Source organism: Lycorma delicatula, chromosome 2 (assembly GCF_047948215.1).
Source record: "Lycorma delicatula isolate Av1 chromosome 2, ASM4794821v1, whole genome shotgun sequence".
NCBI lineage: Eukaryota > Metazoa > Arthropoda > Insecta > Hemiptera > Fulgoridae > Lycorma > Lycorma delicatula.
In genome coordinates, this window is record NC_134456.1 from 76,284,514 (window position 1) to 76,307,344 (window position 22,831).

The following is a 22,831-nucleotide window of genomic DNA, read 5'->3' on the forward strand; positions in this document are numbered from 1 at the left end:
AAGAAGAAAACCATACGATTTTTGATGATGGCATTCTCTCTGTCTCTCTCTCTCTCTCCTCTCTCACTCACACACTCTCTCTCTCTCTCTCTCTCTCTCTCTCTCTCTCTCTCTCTCTCTCTCTCTCTCTCTCTCTCTCTCTCTCTCTCTCTCACACAGACACACACACGCACCGTTTCTCAGATATATATTCTCACCCGGTGCTCGACGAAGAAATGGAGAGAACTTTCAAGACATGTTCTTCCAGTGAAAATAATGAAAAACGTTTACATAAACATAGGTTTGGAAACAGTTTTCGAGTTCACGACTAGCTAAAGATTTCGCTCGGATTTCAGCTCTTCTAAAAGATGGCCTACTGTAATTTTTACGTCCCAAATTAAGTAGTAAAATAGATGATTTCTTATGGTAAAAAATTGATATTCAACTGACAAATTCTGCTTCTTAAGCAAATAAAAGTTGGAAAATGGTAATTTTACCTCGCTTATTATTTTGGTGGTAAAATTAAAAATAATGAGACTTGTAGGGTTAAAAGAGCTTGGAAATGAGTTCCCAAGAGATTTATCTCCACTTTTATATTTTATTAAGTAGATCAAATGCCGAAACTAGGCAGATTTATGGCTCAGAAAATATTTATAATAAACGAATTTCGATTACACACGTTTTAAATATTTTACCTTTAAACTTTGGATTCATTTATGTACAATTTTTATAACTGTTTCGAACAGTAACTTATTTTAAAATATAACGGTTGCCTATTTTCACACGATTTTCCTTTAAATATAATATACTATATTCATTTATTATTATTATCTGCGGTAATAATTTATTTTTATCTAATAAAATCAGATAATCGGTTAAATAAGTTTGAAAAACGATGTATACTTAATAATTCCACATATAATGAAATTTATCTTTACCAATTTATATTAGTAATCTGTAGTAAAACAGTTTATATTATTCAGGTACTTGTTTTTATGAAATCCATGATATATTTTTCCAATGTTCCAATGTATTTTTATTCAATGTATTATAAACAAGTTATTAATACTATGCATAATTATGAAGAGAACTGTAATCGTACATTATCTAGAGAAATAATTAAAATTTATTTTAACCCGAAAACGGATAATGATTTACACATAAAAACGAATAAGATGAGAATTTTCAATCAAATCCTAGAAACGCGAATGAAGTACAGGAAGAGTAAACGAAATTTACACTTCAACTTGCAATGTTACAACCAAAATGTTAAATATTTAATGTTCTTACTACTAGCACCAAATGAGTACCAGTAATATTGTTATATATTGTAATAAATAAAAATAAATTCTTTACTTTAAAAAACATTTTTTTTTTTTTGTCTTGTCATTTGACTGGTTTGATGCAGCTGTCAAGATTCCCTATCTAGTCGTTTCATTTCAATATTCCCCCCTACATCCTACATCCCTAACAATTTGTTTTACATATTCCAAACGTTGCCTGCCTGCACAATTTTTTCTTTCTACCTGTCCCTCCAATATTAAAGCGACTATTCCAGGATGCTTCTTTCTTCATATATTTGCCGCAACACTTCTTCATTTGTCACTTTATCCAACCATCTGATTTTTAACATTCTCCTGTAGCACTACATTTCAAAAGCTTCTAATCTTTCCTTTTCAGGTACTCCGATTGTCCAAGTTTCACTTCCATATGAAGCGACGCTGCAAACATATACTTTCAAAAATCTTTTCCTGACGTTTAAATTAATTTTTGATGTACGCAAATTATATTTCTGACTGAAAGCTCGTTTCGTCTGTGCTATTCGGCATTTTATATCGCTCCTGCTTTGTCCATCTTTAGTAATTCTACTTCCCAAATAAAAAAATTCTTCTACCACCATAATCTTTTCTCTTCCTATTTATACATTGAGTGGCCCATCTTCGTTATTTCTACTACATTTCATTACTTTCGTTTTGTTCTTGTTTATTTTCATGTGGTAGTTCTTGCGTAGGATTCATCCATGCCGTTCATTGTTACTTCTAAATACTGTTTACTCTAGCTAGAATTACTGTATCATCAGCAAATCGTAGCATCTTTACCTACATATCTTATATATTTAAAACATATTATCAATTAAAAATGTCTTTAATTTTTCTTCATCTTTAATACAATATTTTATTTTATTTGAAAAGTCTATAGATTTTTTCTCTCATATGATCGATATAATATTTATTTTTTCTAAATGTAGAGCCTACAAATACGGGACTGTTAGTAAAGATAACAGTAAATATGTCTATGTAAATCGGTTTTTCATAAAAAAAAAATACATTTATATATATATATATATATATATATATATATATATATATATTGACAGAGAGAGAAAGAGAAGAATGAATGACAGAGATTTAGTTCAAAATATCCATTTTGTAAATTTTAAAAATTCTTTGTAAATTTGAACACGATGATGCACCCTCCAAAACAATTCCATGTGTCTACGGAATGTGCTTTCAGTTTACACGAGTGTATGTTCTGTGTTACAAGATGTTAAATGCATGACTTTTACGAAGAAACACTTTCCAATCTTGCCAAGTAGTACTGAAGATTTCAAAGAACAGCATCTAAACTTCACCTTATAAATAACTTGTACTCAAGACAGAATACAACGCGGATAATATATTTTGTTTCATTACTGATTACTAAATTATTATCTTATTTAGATCCAAAAGCAAATTTAGAATTACTTTCAACAGTGGAATATGTTTTTACGATGAAAAATTTACACGTGCTTCTAAACTCTTTTCAAAGTTAATTATTATTTACGATTAAAAATTATCACTAAAAGTAATTATTTATTTATCACTAAAAAAACTACTTCAGTATAAAAAATGATTGAAAAAAATTATAAGATTTATGTTTAAATTAGTTTATGCAGAAATATCTTTCTGCATAAACTAATGCACACAAAGCACAACGTTTACTTACATGTTTTCCAGATTGCATAAATCTTGAAAAACGTAAAGTACGTTATACTGAGGCAAAAAATTTTTTTCTACAGTATTTTTCCAAAAATTATAATTTTCACGGATACATAGATTTAATTTAAGAACTTGCTTTACTTAGAGAGTAGAATTCAAATTTTACTCTGCTCTAACACTTCACAGCACAACAATAATTAGTTTTACATAACATTCATTTACATATCAGTTAAGTCATTTTACAGATTCGCAACTGAATAAGAGTTACTATTACATTCTATAAAAAGAAAACAATTAAAAGTTAAACGCACAAATATTTATGAAAGATAAGATCTTTGAAAAAGTATTAGATAATTTACTGTGAATGAAAATTTTTTTTCATTTATAGTAATAGTACTATTTTTTTCATAACTACTTCAATTTCTATTCATTTTCATAGTATTTGCAGTATTCCTTTTTATCTAATCTTATCAGATCAGACTACAGTATTTTTGAAAAAATCAAACATAGATGTTATTTAAAAATTAATTTCAAAACTTTTAAAATTATGCGAAGCCTTATATATAATTTTTATTTTTTATAATATTCAATACTTAAAAAAAAAAATAGTTTGCATTACTTCCCTATCTTATTCAACTGTCTTGACGAGATAAATTTAATTTATTGAATGTCATACATATTTTAGTAGTTGTCGGGATGCGCCTACCCATTTTCGAATATATGATAAGTCAGCAGTGGGACACGAAGCAAGTGGTGTGTGGCGCCATTGATTAGTTCGCTCACGCAATTAGGTTAGCTCCAGGAGCTAGTTAGGACACTGATCGCTAAACTGATTCGAGGCTTAGTAGCCATTTGTGGCACAGACATTCGGTCTTATGCTTTAGGGCGACCGAATGGGGTGGTGGCGGGAGAAATGCCATGCAAATCAAATCAGCTTGATCTCTCTATTGCATTCGTTGTGCGCAAACAACACGTAATTTTGGAGGACTGCCGAGTTCCTTTGTAATACATGCATCAACAAGTTAGTTGCTTCCGTGTAGTTTCTCTAAAATTTTTATTTCTAAAGTTAATATCATTTTATTACAATTTTCTAATTTTTGTATTATAAGTTACTTTGACCTATGTATAAAAACATACACTTCATTGACTTCATTTTTATGTTATAAGAGTAATATTTTTCTCGGATATATATCGATATCTAAATGAAATTAAATTATAATTATTAAACTGTTATGTTTTAGTTTGCTGCACGATTTGGTGAGACAATGTTTAAATTATAATAACTGCATTTATGGTAAATTACGAGCTAAAATGAAACAAAAATTAAGGCAACTTTGAATTAACAATAATTTAAAATGATTCAGTTATAACAAACGTCTAATGAATTGTTTCTCAACTGAACAGTATAAATAAGCGATATGAGAAAATCTATTAATATTAATTTTGTGAAAATTGAAATCGATTGTTTAGGTTTTAGGGAAAACAGTAATAATAAAGTTTGCTTACCTATGATAAGAGTTTTCCGTTCTTAACATCATACTACGAACTTGTACCATAACTTCTCTAAATTGTACTAAATAAACAGTTCAGTACTTTGGAAAATACAATAAATTTTAATTACTTATTCACTGAAAACAACTTTGAAAGCGACTATAATAATATTCGGTAGAATTATCGTAGACGTAATGATCAATCGTTTTTGTTTTAGAAAATTTAATCGATTTAACAACTTTTTGATAAATTGAATTTTCAAAATATTTATCTAATAATACACTAAATAGTTTAGCCTAAATAAGAAAAGTATAATGCTTGTTTTATATCCATAAGTCTTTCTGATCAATACTACTGAAAAATCTTGTCAACGTAAGACAGAACAATAGTTTATATGATTCATAGACAGCCGTTTCGAATTTGAATACTACATCGAGGATATGTTCTTTGGTGGGTTGTTTTCAATTAACCACACATAAATATTCGATCAATACTGTTGTACTGATATTGTATACTTTCAGACATTTTTATTAAATAATACAGTGCATTGCATATATTTATGCTATTATAATTTGCTGAAATAGTGTGCCAGTTTTTATACATAGGTCAAGCAGTTATGTAATTACGGAAATGCAAGCATTAAAACAAACTCAGGGAAAACCTTATCCATTTCTTCTCATACGTTTTTTTTTTTTTGTTTAACCTTCGGGCCCACCGTTAGGCATGCTTCAAAGGATGAGATGAATGATTTGTAGCGTGTGTGAAAATGCCACGCCTGACCGGGATTTGAGCCCGCAACCTCCGGATGAAAGGCCGAGAAGCTACCACTCGCATCACAGAAGCCATACATATATGTTTAGGTGTCAAAATCATAACGATTATAAAGAAACTGATATAAGACATCATTGATTCCTGTAAAAACAAATCCATTCCCAAAATTCACGCATCCCAAACCATGGCTATTCAAGAAAGTGAGGTATGCAGCAGTTCCCGTCTTCCTCACCGATCCAAATATACTGCAATATATCAGTTTACCAAGGCTATTAAGATACTGGTGATATTCAACCCTAATGGATTCCTATAGAATCAGAACCTAAATTTAAAACTCAGATTTCTCCCAAAACATGATTTTTTGCAAATCGCAAAAATCTTCGAAGGAGTGATCTGAATATTTATATGCAATCTGAATTACTGATATTTGTTTCATATGACCTAACAAAACAATAGAAATACAAAATATATGAAGTATTTAAGTTAAAAAAATTTTTTGAGCATTTTAAATTTGGATAATGTGACTTATTCTCAATCGCGACATTGTGAGTTTTCATTTTTTTCTGACTGCAAATTTTTTAAATCAGTGCAGTAATGAATAACGTAGTAATTAAAATCATCCACATGATAACGCTATAAAGAGATGCGATAACACTTATAAAAAATAAATTGTATTAAAAATTTTAATTTTACATAAAACATATTATTTAAATGAAATTTTACAAAGAAGGTTCGAAAGTTTCTAAAATGTTAATCATCAAAATCAATGTTAATTAAACAAAATTAAACTAAAATACAACTTAAAGCAAATAGAACTGCTATGAACTGAACTGTCAAAAAATTAAATATCAAAAACAAATAAAAATTTAATAATAAATAAGTCGTTTTTGCCATCGAATATTGACTTGAATTTATCGATGTCAGTTTTATAATGCAGTTCTTTAACTGAAACAGACCGGTTTGTTTTCTTGACGTATACTCTTTTTATCTGCGAAATCTGAAAATGCCACGACAAAGTATATTTTATTACATGTTTCATGGCGTACAGTCTCTACCAACTAGTTTCACTTTAGAATAATTTCCAATTACATCTAGTATACTATCAGAAGAAATAATGGTTCTTTAGAACATCCCTCTTTTTCAATGAAGCTGAACACCCTGTCTGAAGGAATATAGCTGTGCCCAGTGACGGGATAAAAAATTTCTACCTTATTTATGGGTTCAGGAGATGTTCTGTACATTGAAAGGATGATAGAAATTTTTGTTCTGAGATGAACAACCATCTGCTATAATAAGAATTTAAGTATATTTTGAAAAGTCAAGTTTCTGTTTCAAGAACATCAAATAATCACGAAGCGGTAGTGTCTGAAAATTTGTCATATTAGCTTTCGATACAACAGTACGACATAACATTATCAGGACAAAGTTTGGAGTGGGTGTGACACTTAACAATTGTAAAATTATACAGATAAATCTGATGGCAGTAAAAAAACACATTGATCAGGAAGTTTCGGTAATGCCTGAATTTTTTTTAACAATTCACTGATAAAATTAGAACATTATTGCTTTCATCTCTTAATGGCTCATAAAACCCATCAGCTCTCATAAAAAACTTCTTTAACCATAATGTTGTCAGGATTATTACATTATATTTCATATAATTTGTATAAGTTTTTAATTAACTTGTTTTAGTTATAATGAAATCTTGCAACTGATATATCTTTTGATCTATCGTATGAATATCAATGAAATTTGGTACACGTGTGTAACTTTGATGACAATACAGAACTACGGTGTCGGAATTTGATATGATAGAATTTGATATGGTAGCGCGTGGGGCCCCCCCACGTCCCCAAACCTCTACGCTAAATTCATGCATTTACTTGAAAATTTTCATTTTTCATGAAATATCGTATGAAAGTGATTAAAATTTGGTACACGTATGTAACTTCGATGTGTAAAAATAAATATTTTTACTTTTTAGTCTTAATAAACAAACAAACTTGAACAAACAATAATATTCAGATATATATTTTATTAAAAATATTTTTTTGGAAGTAGACAGTTAATTGTTCATTAAGACTAAAAAGTAAAAAAATTTTAAAAAAATACAAAAAAATTACAAAAATATATTTGATTACATATAAAAAATTATTTTTTAAAAAGGCTTTTATTTAACTAATATTAATATTATTAACATTAATAAAAAAAAGGAAAAAAATTAGCAAAAAACCCTCTAAAAAGTAAAAAATAAGAATTAAATCAAATTGATAATTTTAAACAAAAAATATAATATAAAAATGCACTGAAAAGTAAAAAATAAAATTATATAAATATCTAATAAATAACCAATAAATAAATGTAATATTGTTAAATTTTTAAATTAAAAGTAATGAAAATATTTAGTTAAATAAAAGCGTGGCGCAGTTTTTATAACAATCTTTTCGAATAAGTATTTATAGACATTTGCTGTATTTTAAAATATACGTTTTGTTTAATGAGGTTGTTTAGTATATGTATATATTTTATTTATCTGTAATAAAATAACTCAAGTTTTAATTCTTTGATGGTTCAAATTTGTACCGAGATGACCTTTAAGGGTTAATAAGATTAAAAATAAAAATTAAATTTAGAAATTTTGCACACAGTTATTACATTTTGACGGTAATCTGAAAAATGATTAATTATTATAATTGTAATCGTAATTATGAATTCATTAAATAAAAATTCATAACTAATTAAAATGAACCTTTTAGCGGAAAGAGTGCGTTTAATTTGGCTTAGATTACAAGCAGAATTCGAGGATGAACTTCAACTATGTGAGAACACGTACAAAGAAAGCGAGTGGGTGCATTTTCCCGGATTGTTACTTGTAGCTAGTCAGTCTCAACTGGAGAGGTTCCAGCAGACCTTTCCGCCTCCTGGCGTTGTTATTGAAAATGAAGATTAATTGTCGTAAAAATAAATGCTGTGTTGTTTTACATAAATTATAAAAACTGCGCCACGCTTTTATTTAACTAAATATTTTCATTACTTTTAATTTTAAAATTTATAAATATTACATTTATTTATTGGTTATTTATTAGATATTTATAAAATTTATTTTTTACTTTTTAGAGGGTTTTTATAATTTGTTTCCTTTTTTTATTAATGTTAATATTAATATTAGTTTAATAAAGCTTTTTTAAAAAATAATTTTTTATATGTAATCAAATATATTTTTGTAATTTGTTTTTGTATTTTTTCTTTTTACTTAATACTCAGATCACTGCTTTAATATTTATTGTTTCATTTAACCCGACAGTAGTGACTTTCAGTGGAATTTAACTTATTAAAAAATTCATAACACTTTCCTTTTGTTCATTGTATTTATTACATATAATTTTAAAGCCACTTCTTTTTTCCTCAGAAAACCTTTTCTCGTGATACTATTTACTTATACGGTTAATTATAAATCTAGACACATTTAAAATATCAAGATAAGCTTTAAGACACATAGCAAAAAGCTGCTTTTTACGGTCACGTACGTAATATTTGCAATGTGCGATTTTTTCTTCATATTTCTTATCGGAATGAGATGGCCGACGTCGTTCAATTTCGTTCACTTGTATGTGTTTTAGAATAATTTTATGTTGGTATATATTTTCCTTTTTTACATAGAATGTATTATGAAAGTTTTTTATATCACTCATTAATAAAGTTAGACATAAGAAGGCTCCACTTATGACCATAAGTTGGAAGATTAGGCAAAGAAGCTGGTTTGTAACATTCTCTATCTCTCTGCAAATTATTTTTTTTCCAAAACTCTTCATTTTTTCCTTTTTCTAATCTTCCCCGTAGTTACAGGTGAAACCAACTCATTTATTTTTTTAGTCAATATACTAAGATCACTTAATAATATCAATTATCAACACTCAGCCGGTAAAAACAAAACACTTCTTGGTAATAACAAAAAACAGTAAAACTGACAAAAACTACACAAACACTGACAGTAATTTGATCTGTATTGCCAATCTAATCATTATTATGGTACCAACCTAATTAATGAGTAACAAAAATAAAATTTTATTTCAATGATAGTCTACTAAATTAAATACGGGACTGATATTAATAATTATTATCCTAGTTTATTATAGAGCTTCATCAGATAGCGATGATAGTTTTTTGAGAATCCTCCTTCCTCATTGGCTAAATCAAAAGTTGATATTAAAACTAACATTATTCAATGGAGATTATGAGTTTTAATTCCAACCCTAAATTGTAATGCTGTTTTTGAATAGGAAAGATTCTTAACGAGTTCAGATTTAGATTCCCCATTAAAATTACTATAAAAATGTATTCATAACCGAAAATGTCAAAAATGGAGATTATGAGTTTTGATTCTTATAGGACTCAATAGTTGTGCCGGCTTCTGTGCCGCAAGTGGTAGCGTCTTGGCCTTTCATCTGGAAGTCCCGGGTTCAAATCCCGGTCAGGCATGGCGTTTTCACACACGCTACAATTCATTCATCTCATCCTCTGAAGCAATACCTAACGGTGGTACCGGAGGTAAAAAAAAAATGAAAAGGACTCAATGGCAGTAGTACCTGGACTCTGATAAATACAGGCCGTATAGTCTGTCTATAAAATAAACTGGCTGATATATAATAAACTGTTACTCTCTGAGAAATAAATATGACTGGGGCCTCTTTCACGTTATACTTACACGCATTTTAAACCACAAAAACGTTGGTGCACATATTGTAAACAGGAGAATTAATGTCCCTCTTTCTGTGAGAAACAATATGATTAATATAAATCTACCCACGTAGTAAGGAAACTACGTAAGTAGGACAAAAGTACATTAAAGACATCAAACTGTCTAAAAATTTAACTTTAAAGAATTTTTTCTAAAAGCTATTTTTAATCCAAAAATACTTTTACTATGTTATACTTTATATATCTAAAATATTTAATCATACTATATACTAATAAAGACGTGTAAAGAGAATCATAAAACGGCCGACTACATTTTACAAATTAGCAAAATCTGTTATACATAATAAAAAATAACTTAATGAAAAATTACAAAATAATATATAACTTTATTAAATACAAATTATAAAAAATACAAAATTATGATAAAACCAAATTTGTCACAAAAATCAAGAAATTTAATAAAATAAACCCTAATCTGAATCTTTTCCAAAATAACCTATCTCATTTTATTATTATTATTGCTTTTTGACTCAGATTTCACCTATACACGGATGGTCTATAGAGTTTTGAAAGTTCAATGACATAGTTTATAGATAGCGCTTGCGAAGCATTTATTAACCGAAATGAGGAACGTGACTATAAAAAATGTGTAGCCGGACATAGTAAGGATATACGAGTATATAAACAATACAACATCCATACTAATATGATATCATAAAATAGAATAACCTAACCGGGAAAAAAAACAATGGAAAACTATTCGAATGACAAGTTACAATAAATTAGTATACTTATTAATCTATTAGAATTTTCATAATTTACTATTAGTAGTAGTTGTAAGCTTTTCATTACCCTATAAAAGATGAAGATACTCATAAGAAAAGGCAAAAATTCTATCTTGTTGATTCAGACTTAAAAATTAGTACGAAAAATATAGGATTTGTTACCTGAAGAAAAAAAAAAAGTTAGAAAGTGTTACAAAATACAACGCAATACAGGAAGAGAGTATTTTTAATTGACAAGTATAATGCAGGTCTACATCCTGCCGGTGCCAATTAAAGAAAATAAAAAAAAATATTTCTTTTAACTGGATGTCATAAATAACATTACTGAAGTAAATGTATATATCAGACAGATGAAGGAATGAAAGTTTTAAGCTCTTATAATAAGCTTAAAGTTTTACGACACAAGTTTAGGTTTAAAGGAAACTTTAGAAAAGTTCACTCATCACGTAAAATCAAAGTAAAGTAGGCCTGTAGGCACTTTATTTAAAAAACCAGCGATATTTTTGTAAAGGTCCGATTATCATGGTAGAAAAAAAATTATAGTCAGAGAAGAAAAAACTAACCGATAACTCCAAAAACAAAAGAAAGAGATACAAACAGATAAACAATAAACGTAAATTGAACCATAATTACATTATCTCAAAAACGTAGATGATTTGTGACTCCATTAAATTTATTGGAAACGAACAAAAAAAAAGTTTTATTGTTTTTTTATTATTATACATATTCAGGGTTACACGGGAATGACAGATCAAACCTTAATGGACCGATTCAGAACAACAAAATAAACAAAATGTTCATTTAAACAAATGCCATATCTCGCTTCATTTTCCGTCTGTCCACCAATTTGTGTTTCTTCATTAAAAATGTTTATATTAAGAACAAATTGAGATATTTTAAAGAATTTTCTGTAGAAGTGGGCAACATGTTACAAAATATATAAATTTTATTTTGAAAATTCTAAAATATCGGCTATTAAGATTTTTTTAATCAGTAATAGTTCCGCAGGTAATAGTTTTATCGAATCATGGTTCATTAATTATTATAATGTTAAGCCGTTCATTATGAACAATAGAACGTCTAACAAAAATCGGAAATATGGCTGAAATTGTTGACTTGATTGTAAAAATAATGGGAAACTTTCAATTTTATACCTGTTTTTAGGCATGTATTTTATAGAAACACGATCTTATTGCTCGTAATTGTGTTAATGAAATTTATAATTGCAAAACAAAATAAAATAAATATTTAAATCATTAGTGTTGAAAGAAAATATCTCGTGTTGCTACCGTACAGATCAATACTGTTTAAAATAAAAAATTAATTAAATGATAGTATGGGACTAAGCTAAAATATGAAAATATTATAAATTTGGAAAGGAAGAGAAAACTGCAGTTATATTGATTATTGGTTGTTTCGGAAATTCAAAGAGTCATCTACCTAAAACGAGATCCCCGTAAATTTCAATTTCGCCTCCGGTGTTCAATCGTTACACGCTATAACTCCTTGTTCATTCAATTCCTCGACGAATTCCTCTGCGCAGTTCAGCAAGTCCCTGCACACAACTACCCTCTCTGAAGTATTCAGAGTACCTTGTGGTGAAACTTCAATCTCTAACAGTCATTTTTTTCGTCTTCAGCAGCCGTGACGATGTAAGTCGATGACAGTTTCAAGGAACAATCCTACAGCAGTCTTCCTTACATCTTTTACCGGTCCTTCAGCAGCTTTCGTGATGCATCGGACTATCATGAAATGACTTATCTTGCTAAAATCTCCTTCAATCCTCTTCATAACCAAATATTTTTGTATCGCTACTCGTTGCCTTTCGGTCGAAACTTGGTTCGATCCGTTTTCTTAATGTTCGTGAATTCTTCATTCTTCCTTCCTTTTCCTTTCTGTGATGAAAAAGGTGAGGTTTATACGTGACCTTCTGCCACGGGTGTTGTGAATGTTGAAGTTCCCATAACCTACAATGCTGTCAGTCAATATGATTTAAGATGCAAGCGGAGAGACGGTTGGGAATGCCCCAGATTGATCCTGTCTGGGTTCTCCCAGTCAGCCGCCTCCCACAGATTTAACTCGGACCGTGTAGTCAGTTACTGCCTGACCCACTATACCGACAACCCAAGGCTCGCACGTAGCATTAAGGATTAGCATTAAGGACTCCGATACCCTCACACATAGGACAATTGCCAAGAGCGAAGTGACTGACTGACACACTGAGCGGTACAAGACTTCGGCTGAGCCAGGCTCACATAAGCCCACCACCAACCCGGTTCCACAACCGAGAAGAGGGGTTCGCACTCCGCTCAGAGTCGACAAAACAGTCCACTGTCATGCCTCCCACCACTGTTGCAAACAGCAAAACCGAGATCAACTGCAACCATATCGGATTGCTTGGGACCGCTTCCAGGTAAGCTCCTGAACAAAACCATTGCTCCGTTGGCCGACATAAATGAAGGTACCGAATTATGGTGTCTTACCCGTCCCGGACGGTGCGTAATATACATGGACGTGAGGTTTGATTTTATCCGGGAAAGAAACATTTATTGCTTTCCGGGACAACATTTATTGTTATTATTATTTATTTTATATATTTTTAGAGTAATAAATTGTATTTATATGAAATTTTTACTTTTGTCAGTTCTCAATATCCTTGTCCAATCGCAAATACGCGACATATTTGGAAATTAGACAAATAGATTGTTTTCAGCTTCTCGGTGGCAGTATTACTTCTGAAAGAGGTTTTTTGTCAAAAAAGTTTGATTTTGGAGGCTCCTCAATCTTTAGGAAGAATTCAGTAAAAATTTTTCCTGAATTCTCCGTTAAAATGGCAAAGAAAAATAAATTATTTTTTAATTAGTAAAAAACTTAAAATAGAGATAAACAAAAAACTGAATATTATATTTTTAGAAGTGGCAAATAAATGAAAAAAAAAATTCTTAACAAATTTGCTTAAGTAAAGTTTTCTCTAAATCTAACACCTCTCCAACAAAATCTTAAAAAATAACGTAAGACTTACCTGTGTTTAACGTCCAGGATTTATAATTTTGGAAAATGGACAATTTTTGATAGCCTTATATAAGATTTATAAAAAAAAAAAATAATATATATTACGAGACGGGATTTTTTTTTGTTTTTAAATACTTTTTTGTAGATTATTTATGAATGCAATGTAGGTAACAAATTTTTCAAACTAAAGTTTTTTCCAAAGCGCCTTAGAGGTGTCTAAAATGTTTCTAAAGGTATTCAAAATTCGTTTTTTCACGATATCTCTTCTCCCTGAATGATTTTTTTTTTAAATTGAACTATACCCCATATATAGAAATATTTGAGTCAAATTTGAAAAAATCGATTTTAGTCTATCTGTCGCACTGCCAGAAGCAGTGCGACACATACCTACGCAACATAGATATGTTTACGGAGGTATATCATGGAGCCTAAAAGATAAAGATTTACAAGAGAATCCCGATACCACATTTTCATACGATCACCATACTTTCCCTTTTATATAAATATTCTAGCTATATTCGCCAAGGAAGTAAAAGAGGTAAGGAAGTAAGTGAATGTTCAATAGATACGGATAAAACATAAGAACGGGACAAATAGAATGAGGTAGTGGAAGTATTACGAATCAAGATGTAGAATAGGAAGATTGAAGATTAATCGAATAATTTTACAGACACCACAAAGCAGCTATAAAAACACTGTAACATCAAAATAGAAGGATGTATAGCCTATCACCAGCCTTGTTTAATATGCATGATGAAGATGAGGTCAAATTCTCAACAAAAAAAAAATCATTTTACGTGGGAGGAAGGAAAATAAATTAATCAGGATAAGGATTGAAAATAACATGGTATTTTTAGAAGACGAAGCACAAGATATTCAACATGCTGAGATAAATTAAATTTGGAGTATACCAGTTTTAATACAGATATTAAAAACAGACATTAACAAAAAGCGAAGAAGAAAGGTTGGAGGTACCTATTTTAAATAAGGACGTATATGAGATAAGAGAAAATCAGACAGGCACGTTGAAAAACGAAGAGGTAATGAGAGCGAATGAATGTACTCGTAGAAGCTAATCAAAACACTTGAGAATATCTAAGTTGGGAAATCGGTCGGGGAATATCATAACAAAAGAAGGGCTAATTAAAATAGAACTACAACGAAAGTGCAGAAGCGTTTCAACGAACAATATAAAAATTGTAGACGAGTTAAATTGAACGACAGCTAATTACAGAAAAGGAGCCGAAAATAGAAGTAGATGTGGTGCAAGGAATCTACCTCAAGATAAACTGTTTTTAATAGAAACTATTGCTTACAAACCATATTTATTTATCTGTTTTTAATAGAATTATTCTTACAGACAGTAAAATTATTTTCCAAATACACTTTACAATTTCCTACACGATTAAATATTTGAATTGAAATGAAGTTTAAAGAATTATGGGTTACCTATGATCAGATGAGTTACCATCTGACCAAGTAATTCATCGTCATTTGATTCTATGCTTATAAGCAAATTTATGTTTCTTCTTAAAATTTAAAAAAGGTTATTTTAAAATTAAAATGAACTTCTACTTTTTAAAATTTTTGATAAGAAAAGGTGATCGTGTCATTTTTTTTTAATTCATTAGGTTTCAAAACCTAGCAATTTCGTTTACATACTACAACGATCGTAGAGGCCTACATAATTGGAATGATGGAACAACCTTACATAAGAAATAATCACACATCCTTTAAAATTAACAACCATTTTCACTAACTAAAAACATTCTTTAGTGGTTTTCCTTTGCTTTTTCCATTATTTTTTGAGTTCAATGTATAAAGCATCCTGCCAAGCAACCTACATTTGATATTTTGCCCTGCAAGTGACACCTTCACTGCGACTAATTATACAAAGAAAGTTATTATGTTAGAGAAAACACTTTGATTGGACCTCTTTAACTTCAGGTACAAATATTATATATCCAAGCAATAAGAAAGTGAGAAAAAATTATTAGCAATAAATTAACGTACCCTCTTTTCTCTTTAAATAATGCATCGTAAAAATTCTGCTAAATATGGAAATTTAAATTCATATATCTCTATCTAGAGTTCAATTTCTAATCGCGTGTACGTGAAGATGCAAACGGAATTAGATAAATAATCGAAACCAGCCTAGAATCAATATTAAGAAAACAGACGTCAATAATAAAACTGATTAATGCACTGTTTAATCAGTAAATACATATATTTTAATTAAAAATAATAAAAAGAAAAAAAATTAATTCCACCGTTAAAAAAACCGGTTATGAATTAGATTAACATCTCATTTAGTCAAAAAAGATATTACAAAACTCACTAACGTGTATAAACGCAATAAAATTCCATAAAAACATAAATTAGACGTAAAATTATAATAACGAATGTAATTTAGTGACTTAATGCGGCACTAAATCTTATTTTAATACTTTCCCTCAGGTTGCGCCACTTTCCTGCTGAACAATATATTCTGTCGTTTTCTCAGTAGGATGCAATTATCATATCCTAAAAAAAAAAATACCATCATCTTTAATTCCCTACGTAATCAGCATTTGAAACAGGCTCCACTATCCTTTTGACGATTTTTTTAGCTACATTTACTTATTCAATAATAGGAAAACATCAGTAGGATTAACTATATTTATATATATATATATCTTATATTTAAAGATGAAAGTTTATTTGTTCTACCCTAACCAACCTCCTTTGAAATTTTCAAGCTATACTATTATTATACCAGGGAAGATTTTAAGCCATAGACCCTGGCACTAGCCCCCTTCGGGGGTAAAGTAGAATTAAAATAATTCATTAAAGAAAAGATAGATTAATCGTTTTACTTCCTTATTATATTTCTGTCACCATGGCAACAGAAATAACGAATTTTTTGTCATCAAAGGTCTGTGTATTTTACTTTACATAGTTCAGCTCTCTCTTTTTCTGTTTAACCTCCAGAACCACCGTAAGGTATTACCTCAAAGGATAAATGAGGATGATATGTATGAATGTAAATGAAATGTAGTCTTGTACAGTCTCAGGTTGACCATTCCTGAGAAGTGTGGTTAATTAAAAACCCAACAACCAAAGAACATAGTTATCATAGTTACCGCTATTTGTCTTTTTGTAATTTAGTATCTCTTTCTGGCTTAATTGCTATTTATCAGTATTATAACAACCATGAGGGTAACGAACACTGCAAGGGTCCAGAAGACCCCTACAGTTTAATGGATCTTCGGAAGACTGTAATTACGAGCGATACAGAAAAACAAAAAAACTATTTCTGATCAAGTTTCAACAAGAAAGCTTCTTGGGATACTTGTCCAAAGATACCAACGGTCCACACTTTCTGTTAGATAAGAAATTAGAACCGCTAGAAGTTTCGGTTTCATCGCCTTTAACAGCTGATAGTTGATCCACGATGAAACGCCAACGCAAACTAAAGGTTAACCTACATAATCGTTTAAAAGACTGTCTAAAAGAAAGCCTTATTAGGCGTTTGTTTTTCTGTGCGGCACTAGGGAGTTTATGGGGTCGGCTCCGAGGTTCCCCTGGCCCGGCCTGGGCTTCGGGATTCCATGATTTAGCTGGACGGACGAGCGAGGTAAGCAAGCCCAGACCGGCTATAGCAGATGGCTGAAAACGTAATTTACACCTCTCTAACGTTTTCTGTAATTGAGATAACTGGATGCGGTTTCAGCATTGTTTCTTGTGCAGAGGACTACTTCAGTAAACGTACATTTCACTCTTTCATTTATGCGCGGCAGGGGGCAACTCAAGAATTTCAGACGGGACCAATGGTTATTGGTGATTTTAAAGAGCTTTAAAAAGCGACCAACAATATGTTTGCTTGCTTCAGATAACTAGAACTTGGAAGGGGGGTTATACACTCCATTTCAATATTTTTGTTACTTAAGGTATCCCGATTCTCTCTCTTGAAATCTTCTCCAATAAGAGAGGCTAAATTAGTAAGCCCCAATTAAGAGTATTTAAGGGGTTGGGAGACAGGGACAGTTCAAAATTTTAAATGGGACATATGGTCGTATATTAAATTGTTTTAGGGACTTTGCGAGACACGCGAAACGGTGTAGAAAAACAAATTCTAAAAATTTAAACCAGATATGTTATTACGTTAACTAACAATCTAATTATTAAAATTTTTCAACGCTTCGAATTAAAATTACAATCTTGAAAAATTTTTTTAAAGTAAATAAGATGCAATTTAATTTCTTTTCCACTTGTTACTAATTCAACAATTTATTAAAAAAAAAAACCTGTAATCTCATGAATTAAAAGTACTACCTAATAAAATTATTTCGGTTAAAATAGGTCATTACTTCTCACCTCGTATTAAACGTTTAAATTTTCTTCTTATAACCGTCAGCATTCTTCGAGACAACTCGTAATTGCTTGGCATTAATTATCCTTATGCAGTAGTCACTCTTGGTCACGACCGTTCCAAGCATCTCGTAAAGCCTCATTACATCTGTTATGTCGTAGAGCACAACTGTACCACAGTTCTTTCAGCTATTTTCAACGATGTCATTCTTCATCGGGAGGTTTTTCATATTTATTAGACAGAGGCAAATCATTGGCGGCATCTTTTGTATGTCACAACTTTATAGTAGAATGTACTATACGGCAGGCCGGCAGTCTGAGAATGAGTAATTTCACTATCGGTTTCGCTTTCAGATATGTAATCAATATCAATATTAGTTAAACCATCTCTGATCAGGTTTCAACGAGAAAGCTTTTTGGGTTCCTTGACCGAAGACACCGATGGTCCACGATTTCTGTTAGATAAGAAATTATAACCACTAGAAATTTCGATTTTATCGCCTTCAACAGCTGATAGTTCATTCATGACCACACCTACCAACGCAGGGTAGATGTTAACTCACACAATCGCTTGAAAGAGTGTATAAAAAAAGGCTTATTAAACAAAAAAATAATTTTATAATAGAATATCCTTTCAAGTTCGCAAATTGTATCCAGACACGCGATACATTGTTTATCTTGTAATAAAAACACAAACATCACGAAATATTCTATAAACACAAACTCTAACAAAAAACAGCTGTTTTAAATATCTGATTTGGACTGAAAAATAAAATAAAATTGCAACATGTTTTCGCTACTTTTTGGATAATTTTGTTTTTAAAAATGCAAAATATCTTAAATATATTTGCTAGTTTATTGACATTAATTGTCTAAAAATTAAGTTTTCTATTCTGTAAAAAAAATATAATCCATTTTTTATAAGCCTTTATTTAACTTGCTTTAGTTATAATCAAATCTTGCAACTGCTATATCTTTTGATCTATCGTATGAAAATCAATGAAATTTGGTACACGTAAATGTACCAAATGCACTGAAAAGTAAAAAATAAATTATATAAATGACCATTAAATAAATGTAGTAATTATTAAATTATTAATTTAACAAAATTAAATTCTACTTTTAATTTTCAACTAAATCTTTGCATTTAGTTGAAAATTAAATTCAATTTACTGAATAAATAAATTTACAACTGAATAAAAAATAATTTAAAAATGCATGTGATTCGATTTATGGTTTAAGTCTAGATTTTTATGCGAGTTTGAATCCAATTGGGGTCGTTATATCATGAAGAAAATACATGCTATAAACTTTAAATAACCCAACACTGCTTAAAATGGTTTCAGTATTTGTTTGAAACATAAAATCTAAATATTTGTGTGACATGACAAATGATTTTATTTCGTATTATAGTGCTCGAAACTGGTTATGGATGAGATTGTGAAAAACTCTATTTGCTTATGTGTTAGCGAAGCCACAACAATAAAAACATAATAAGAACTAATTTATTATATACAGTCCACTAAAAATGTGTAAAAACAACAGTGCAAAAATTGTTTCACGTGAATCAACATCATCCAAAATTTGGTCCCCGGGCCGGATAGTAATAGTTTTAATGTGTGTGAATCAAGAATTACATGCGACGTCGGCTACCGTGTACTGTCTACAACATTCAGCAACGCCCCGTGACCAGAAATAGATAAGTCATAGCTTATTTTTAATCATTAATTTTCATGTGCATGCTTCTATCAGTCATCAAACTTGTGCCATGTTAGACATCATTATTATTATTCTTGTTGTATAGTACGACCGTTTGTAAACAATCGTATCTTCAATATTATTAATTCAAATATGGAGGATTCAGAACAGTTAAAGCGGTTAATTAAAAAACGAGGTGTAAAATGGGACAAATGACGAGATTCAATAGTTACTTAAATAAATCAGACGATGTTACTCAGCTTAAATCTAGGTTAGTTAAATTTCAAGAACTGTTATCAAATTTCGAAAAATTCAAACCGAAATCGACATTTTAGACGATTCTGAAAGTCATGAAGATGATTATTGGGCTCAATTTGAAAATACATTCTATCGATTAACTACGCAAGCCCAAACTAAAATTCAGCAACTCACTAAGGCTGACTTTATCTGTGTAAAACCATGGAACAATCGACGAAAATAATGAGTCAAGTTGGGCTTATCCCCGCTTTCCTTACCAGCTATCAAGCTGCCCATATTTTCGGGAAAATATGACGAATGTCATCATTCCACGATAAGTTTTAAATCATTAATTCATGACAATCCAAATCTGTCTAATTGTCAAAAATTGCATTATCTCAAATTCTCTTTAAAAGACAGTGCCACCAGTATCTTACAATCTTTAGAAGGGTCATCCGAAAATTATAAAATTGCTTGGGACCTCTTAGTGGTTTCAAAACAAAAAGTATTTCATCAACAAACACGTCTCACCCATTTTCAATCTAAATAAATTAGACAAAGAGTGCAGTTCTAATTTGAGAAAATTAATTGACGATGTTTACAAAAACATGTGCTTGCTCTTCATACATTAGGTCAACCCACTAAACACTGGAAAACTCTAATAATTCACTTGATTATCAGAAAGTTGGATAAAACTACTCACCGTCAATGGGAATCATAAATAGATTCTAACAATGTGACCGTTTTACTGATTTAATAAAATTTCTAAAGAAAATATGTCGAATCATAGAAGCTGTTGAATTTAAACCAGCACCCTTATTTAAAAAAATAAAAATAAATTTAAAAAAAAATAATATATCCACATCTAATTACTTATCTTCTATAAAGAAATGTTCATTATGTGACTATTCCCACCAACTGCATTGCATTTAAGTGATAAGTTCAAATCATTATCCATTAATGACAGAGAAAGGGAAGTGTTGAAGTTTGGACTGTGTTTTAATTGCCTGTCTTCTGCTAATCATAAAATAAAAAATTGTGCTGCAGGCTCATGCAAACTTTGTGGTAATACGTTACTGCATTATTCAGAAAAGACAAATTAATCTTTGCATCCTAAATCAAATACATCAGTTTCCAAGGCTGAATCCAGTAGTCAAAATCAATCAATTATGTCCACATCACTTATACCATGCCAAGGTGTTCCTTCTTTAATGCTGTTGTCTACTGCCCTAGTGTTCTCGATCATCGTGCACTATTATCAATCTTTGTGCACTATTAGATTCAGGGTCACAGTCAAATTTTGTGACTTAAAAGGCGGTCAGAAAACTAGGCTTGCCATTTGCAAATGTGCCTGTAGAAGTAAATAGAACTGGAACATCCACTACCAAAACTTGTAAAGTTGTTCAATGCATCATTAACTCAAGATTTTATACATTTTCCTTCACTATTGATTGTGTAGTCCTAACATCTATTACCAAACATTTACCCACTGTGTCAGTTGAGAAATCAGACATGAAAATTCCACCTAATGTTCAATTAGCAGATCCTCGTTTCAATCAACTGAGTGACATTGACTTGGTCATTGGAGTAGAGTTATTTTTTGACTTGCTACGTGACGGAAGATTAAAACTTCATGATTTATCTCCAACCCTTCAAAATACAGTGCTTGGTTGGATCATTTCCGGCAAAGTAACCACCAATACTATGTGGCACATAACTACAGTTTGCCATATATCTACGCTGGACGACATCAACAAAACCATACAGAAATTTTGGTACATAGAAGACGGTTGCTCCGAAGGCAGTACACCAGAAACAACAAACTCTGCAAAGACTTATATATGAATACAACCTTCAGGGATGATCTTGGAAGATACTGTGTACAAATTCCCTTAAAAGCTGATATTTGTGAGCTCGGTGAATCAAAGGATTCTGCATTCAGAAGATTTTTATCATTAGAGAGGCGTTTATCCGTTAACCCAGAGATGCGTTCACAATACATACAATTCATGAAAGAATATGAAGAGTTAGGACATATGAAGGAAATTACAATGGCTGAAGTGAATTCATCGAAGGCTTATTACATTCATCACGTAGTTTTAAGGGAAGATTCCACAACCACCAAATTACGGGTAGTTTTCAATGCATTCTCAAAAACAAGCTCCGGTGTTTCATTGAATGACATCTCAATTGTTGGTCCAACAGTACAATCAAATCGTGTCAGTATTGTATCAAGATTCAGAATACATACATATGTTGTAAACCAGATATTGAAAAAATGTATCTTCAAATTAACGTCCAACCAGCTCAATAAATCTACAACTAATCTTTTGGAGAGACCAGCCAGAAAGTACTATTAAAACATTTACACTGCTGACAATAACTTATGGCACCGCTAGTGCTCTTCGAAAATTCTAAAGCAGCTAGCATTAGATGAAGAATCCAACTTTCCAGTCGCATCCAAGGTAGTCGTGGAGGATTTTTATGTGGACGATGTTATGACTGGAGCCAAGACAATAAAAGAAGCAAAACAACTACGGCGTGATTTAAATGATCGGCTTGTTCGAGGCGGTTTTCATCTTAGAAAGTGGAGCGCTAACAATCCAGACATTCTACCTGACGTTCTATTGGAAGATGTGGTTAAGGGTTGCGTTGAGATTGATCAAGACACTACGATTAAGACACTGGATCCTATATGGAATCCAAGACAAGATGTATTCAAATTTTATTTTCTTGAAGAAAACACCCCTGTAAAAACAATTAAACGCACTATTTTGTCGGCAATTGGAAGGATTTTCGATCCCCTTTCTTGAATCATAGGTTCAATAATCT

The 22,831-nt window shown here is 30.7% G+C and overlaps 1 protein-coding gene across 1 annotated transcript; it reads left to right on the plus strand.

Moving 5' to 3' along the window:
• The first annotated feature begins 21,840 nt into the window (after positions 1–21,840).
• On the plus strand, positions 21,841–22,359 carry LOC142319895 (uncharacterized). Its single transcript, XM_075357568.1, has one exon. The coding sequence runs from the start codon at positions 21,841–21,843 to the stop codon at positions 22,357–22,359; it is 519 nt and encodes a 172-aa protein (XP_075213683.1).
• The last annotated feature ends 472 nt before the right edge of the window (positions 22,360–22,831 follow it).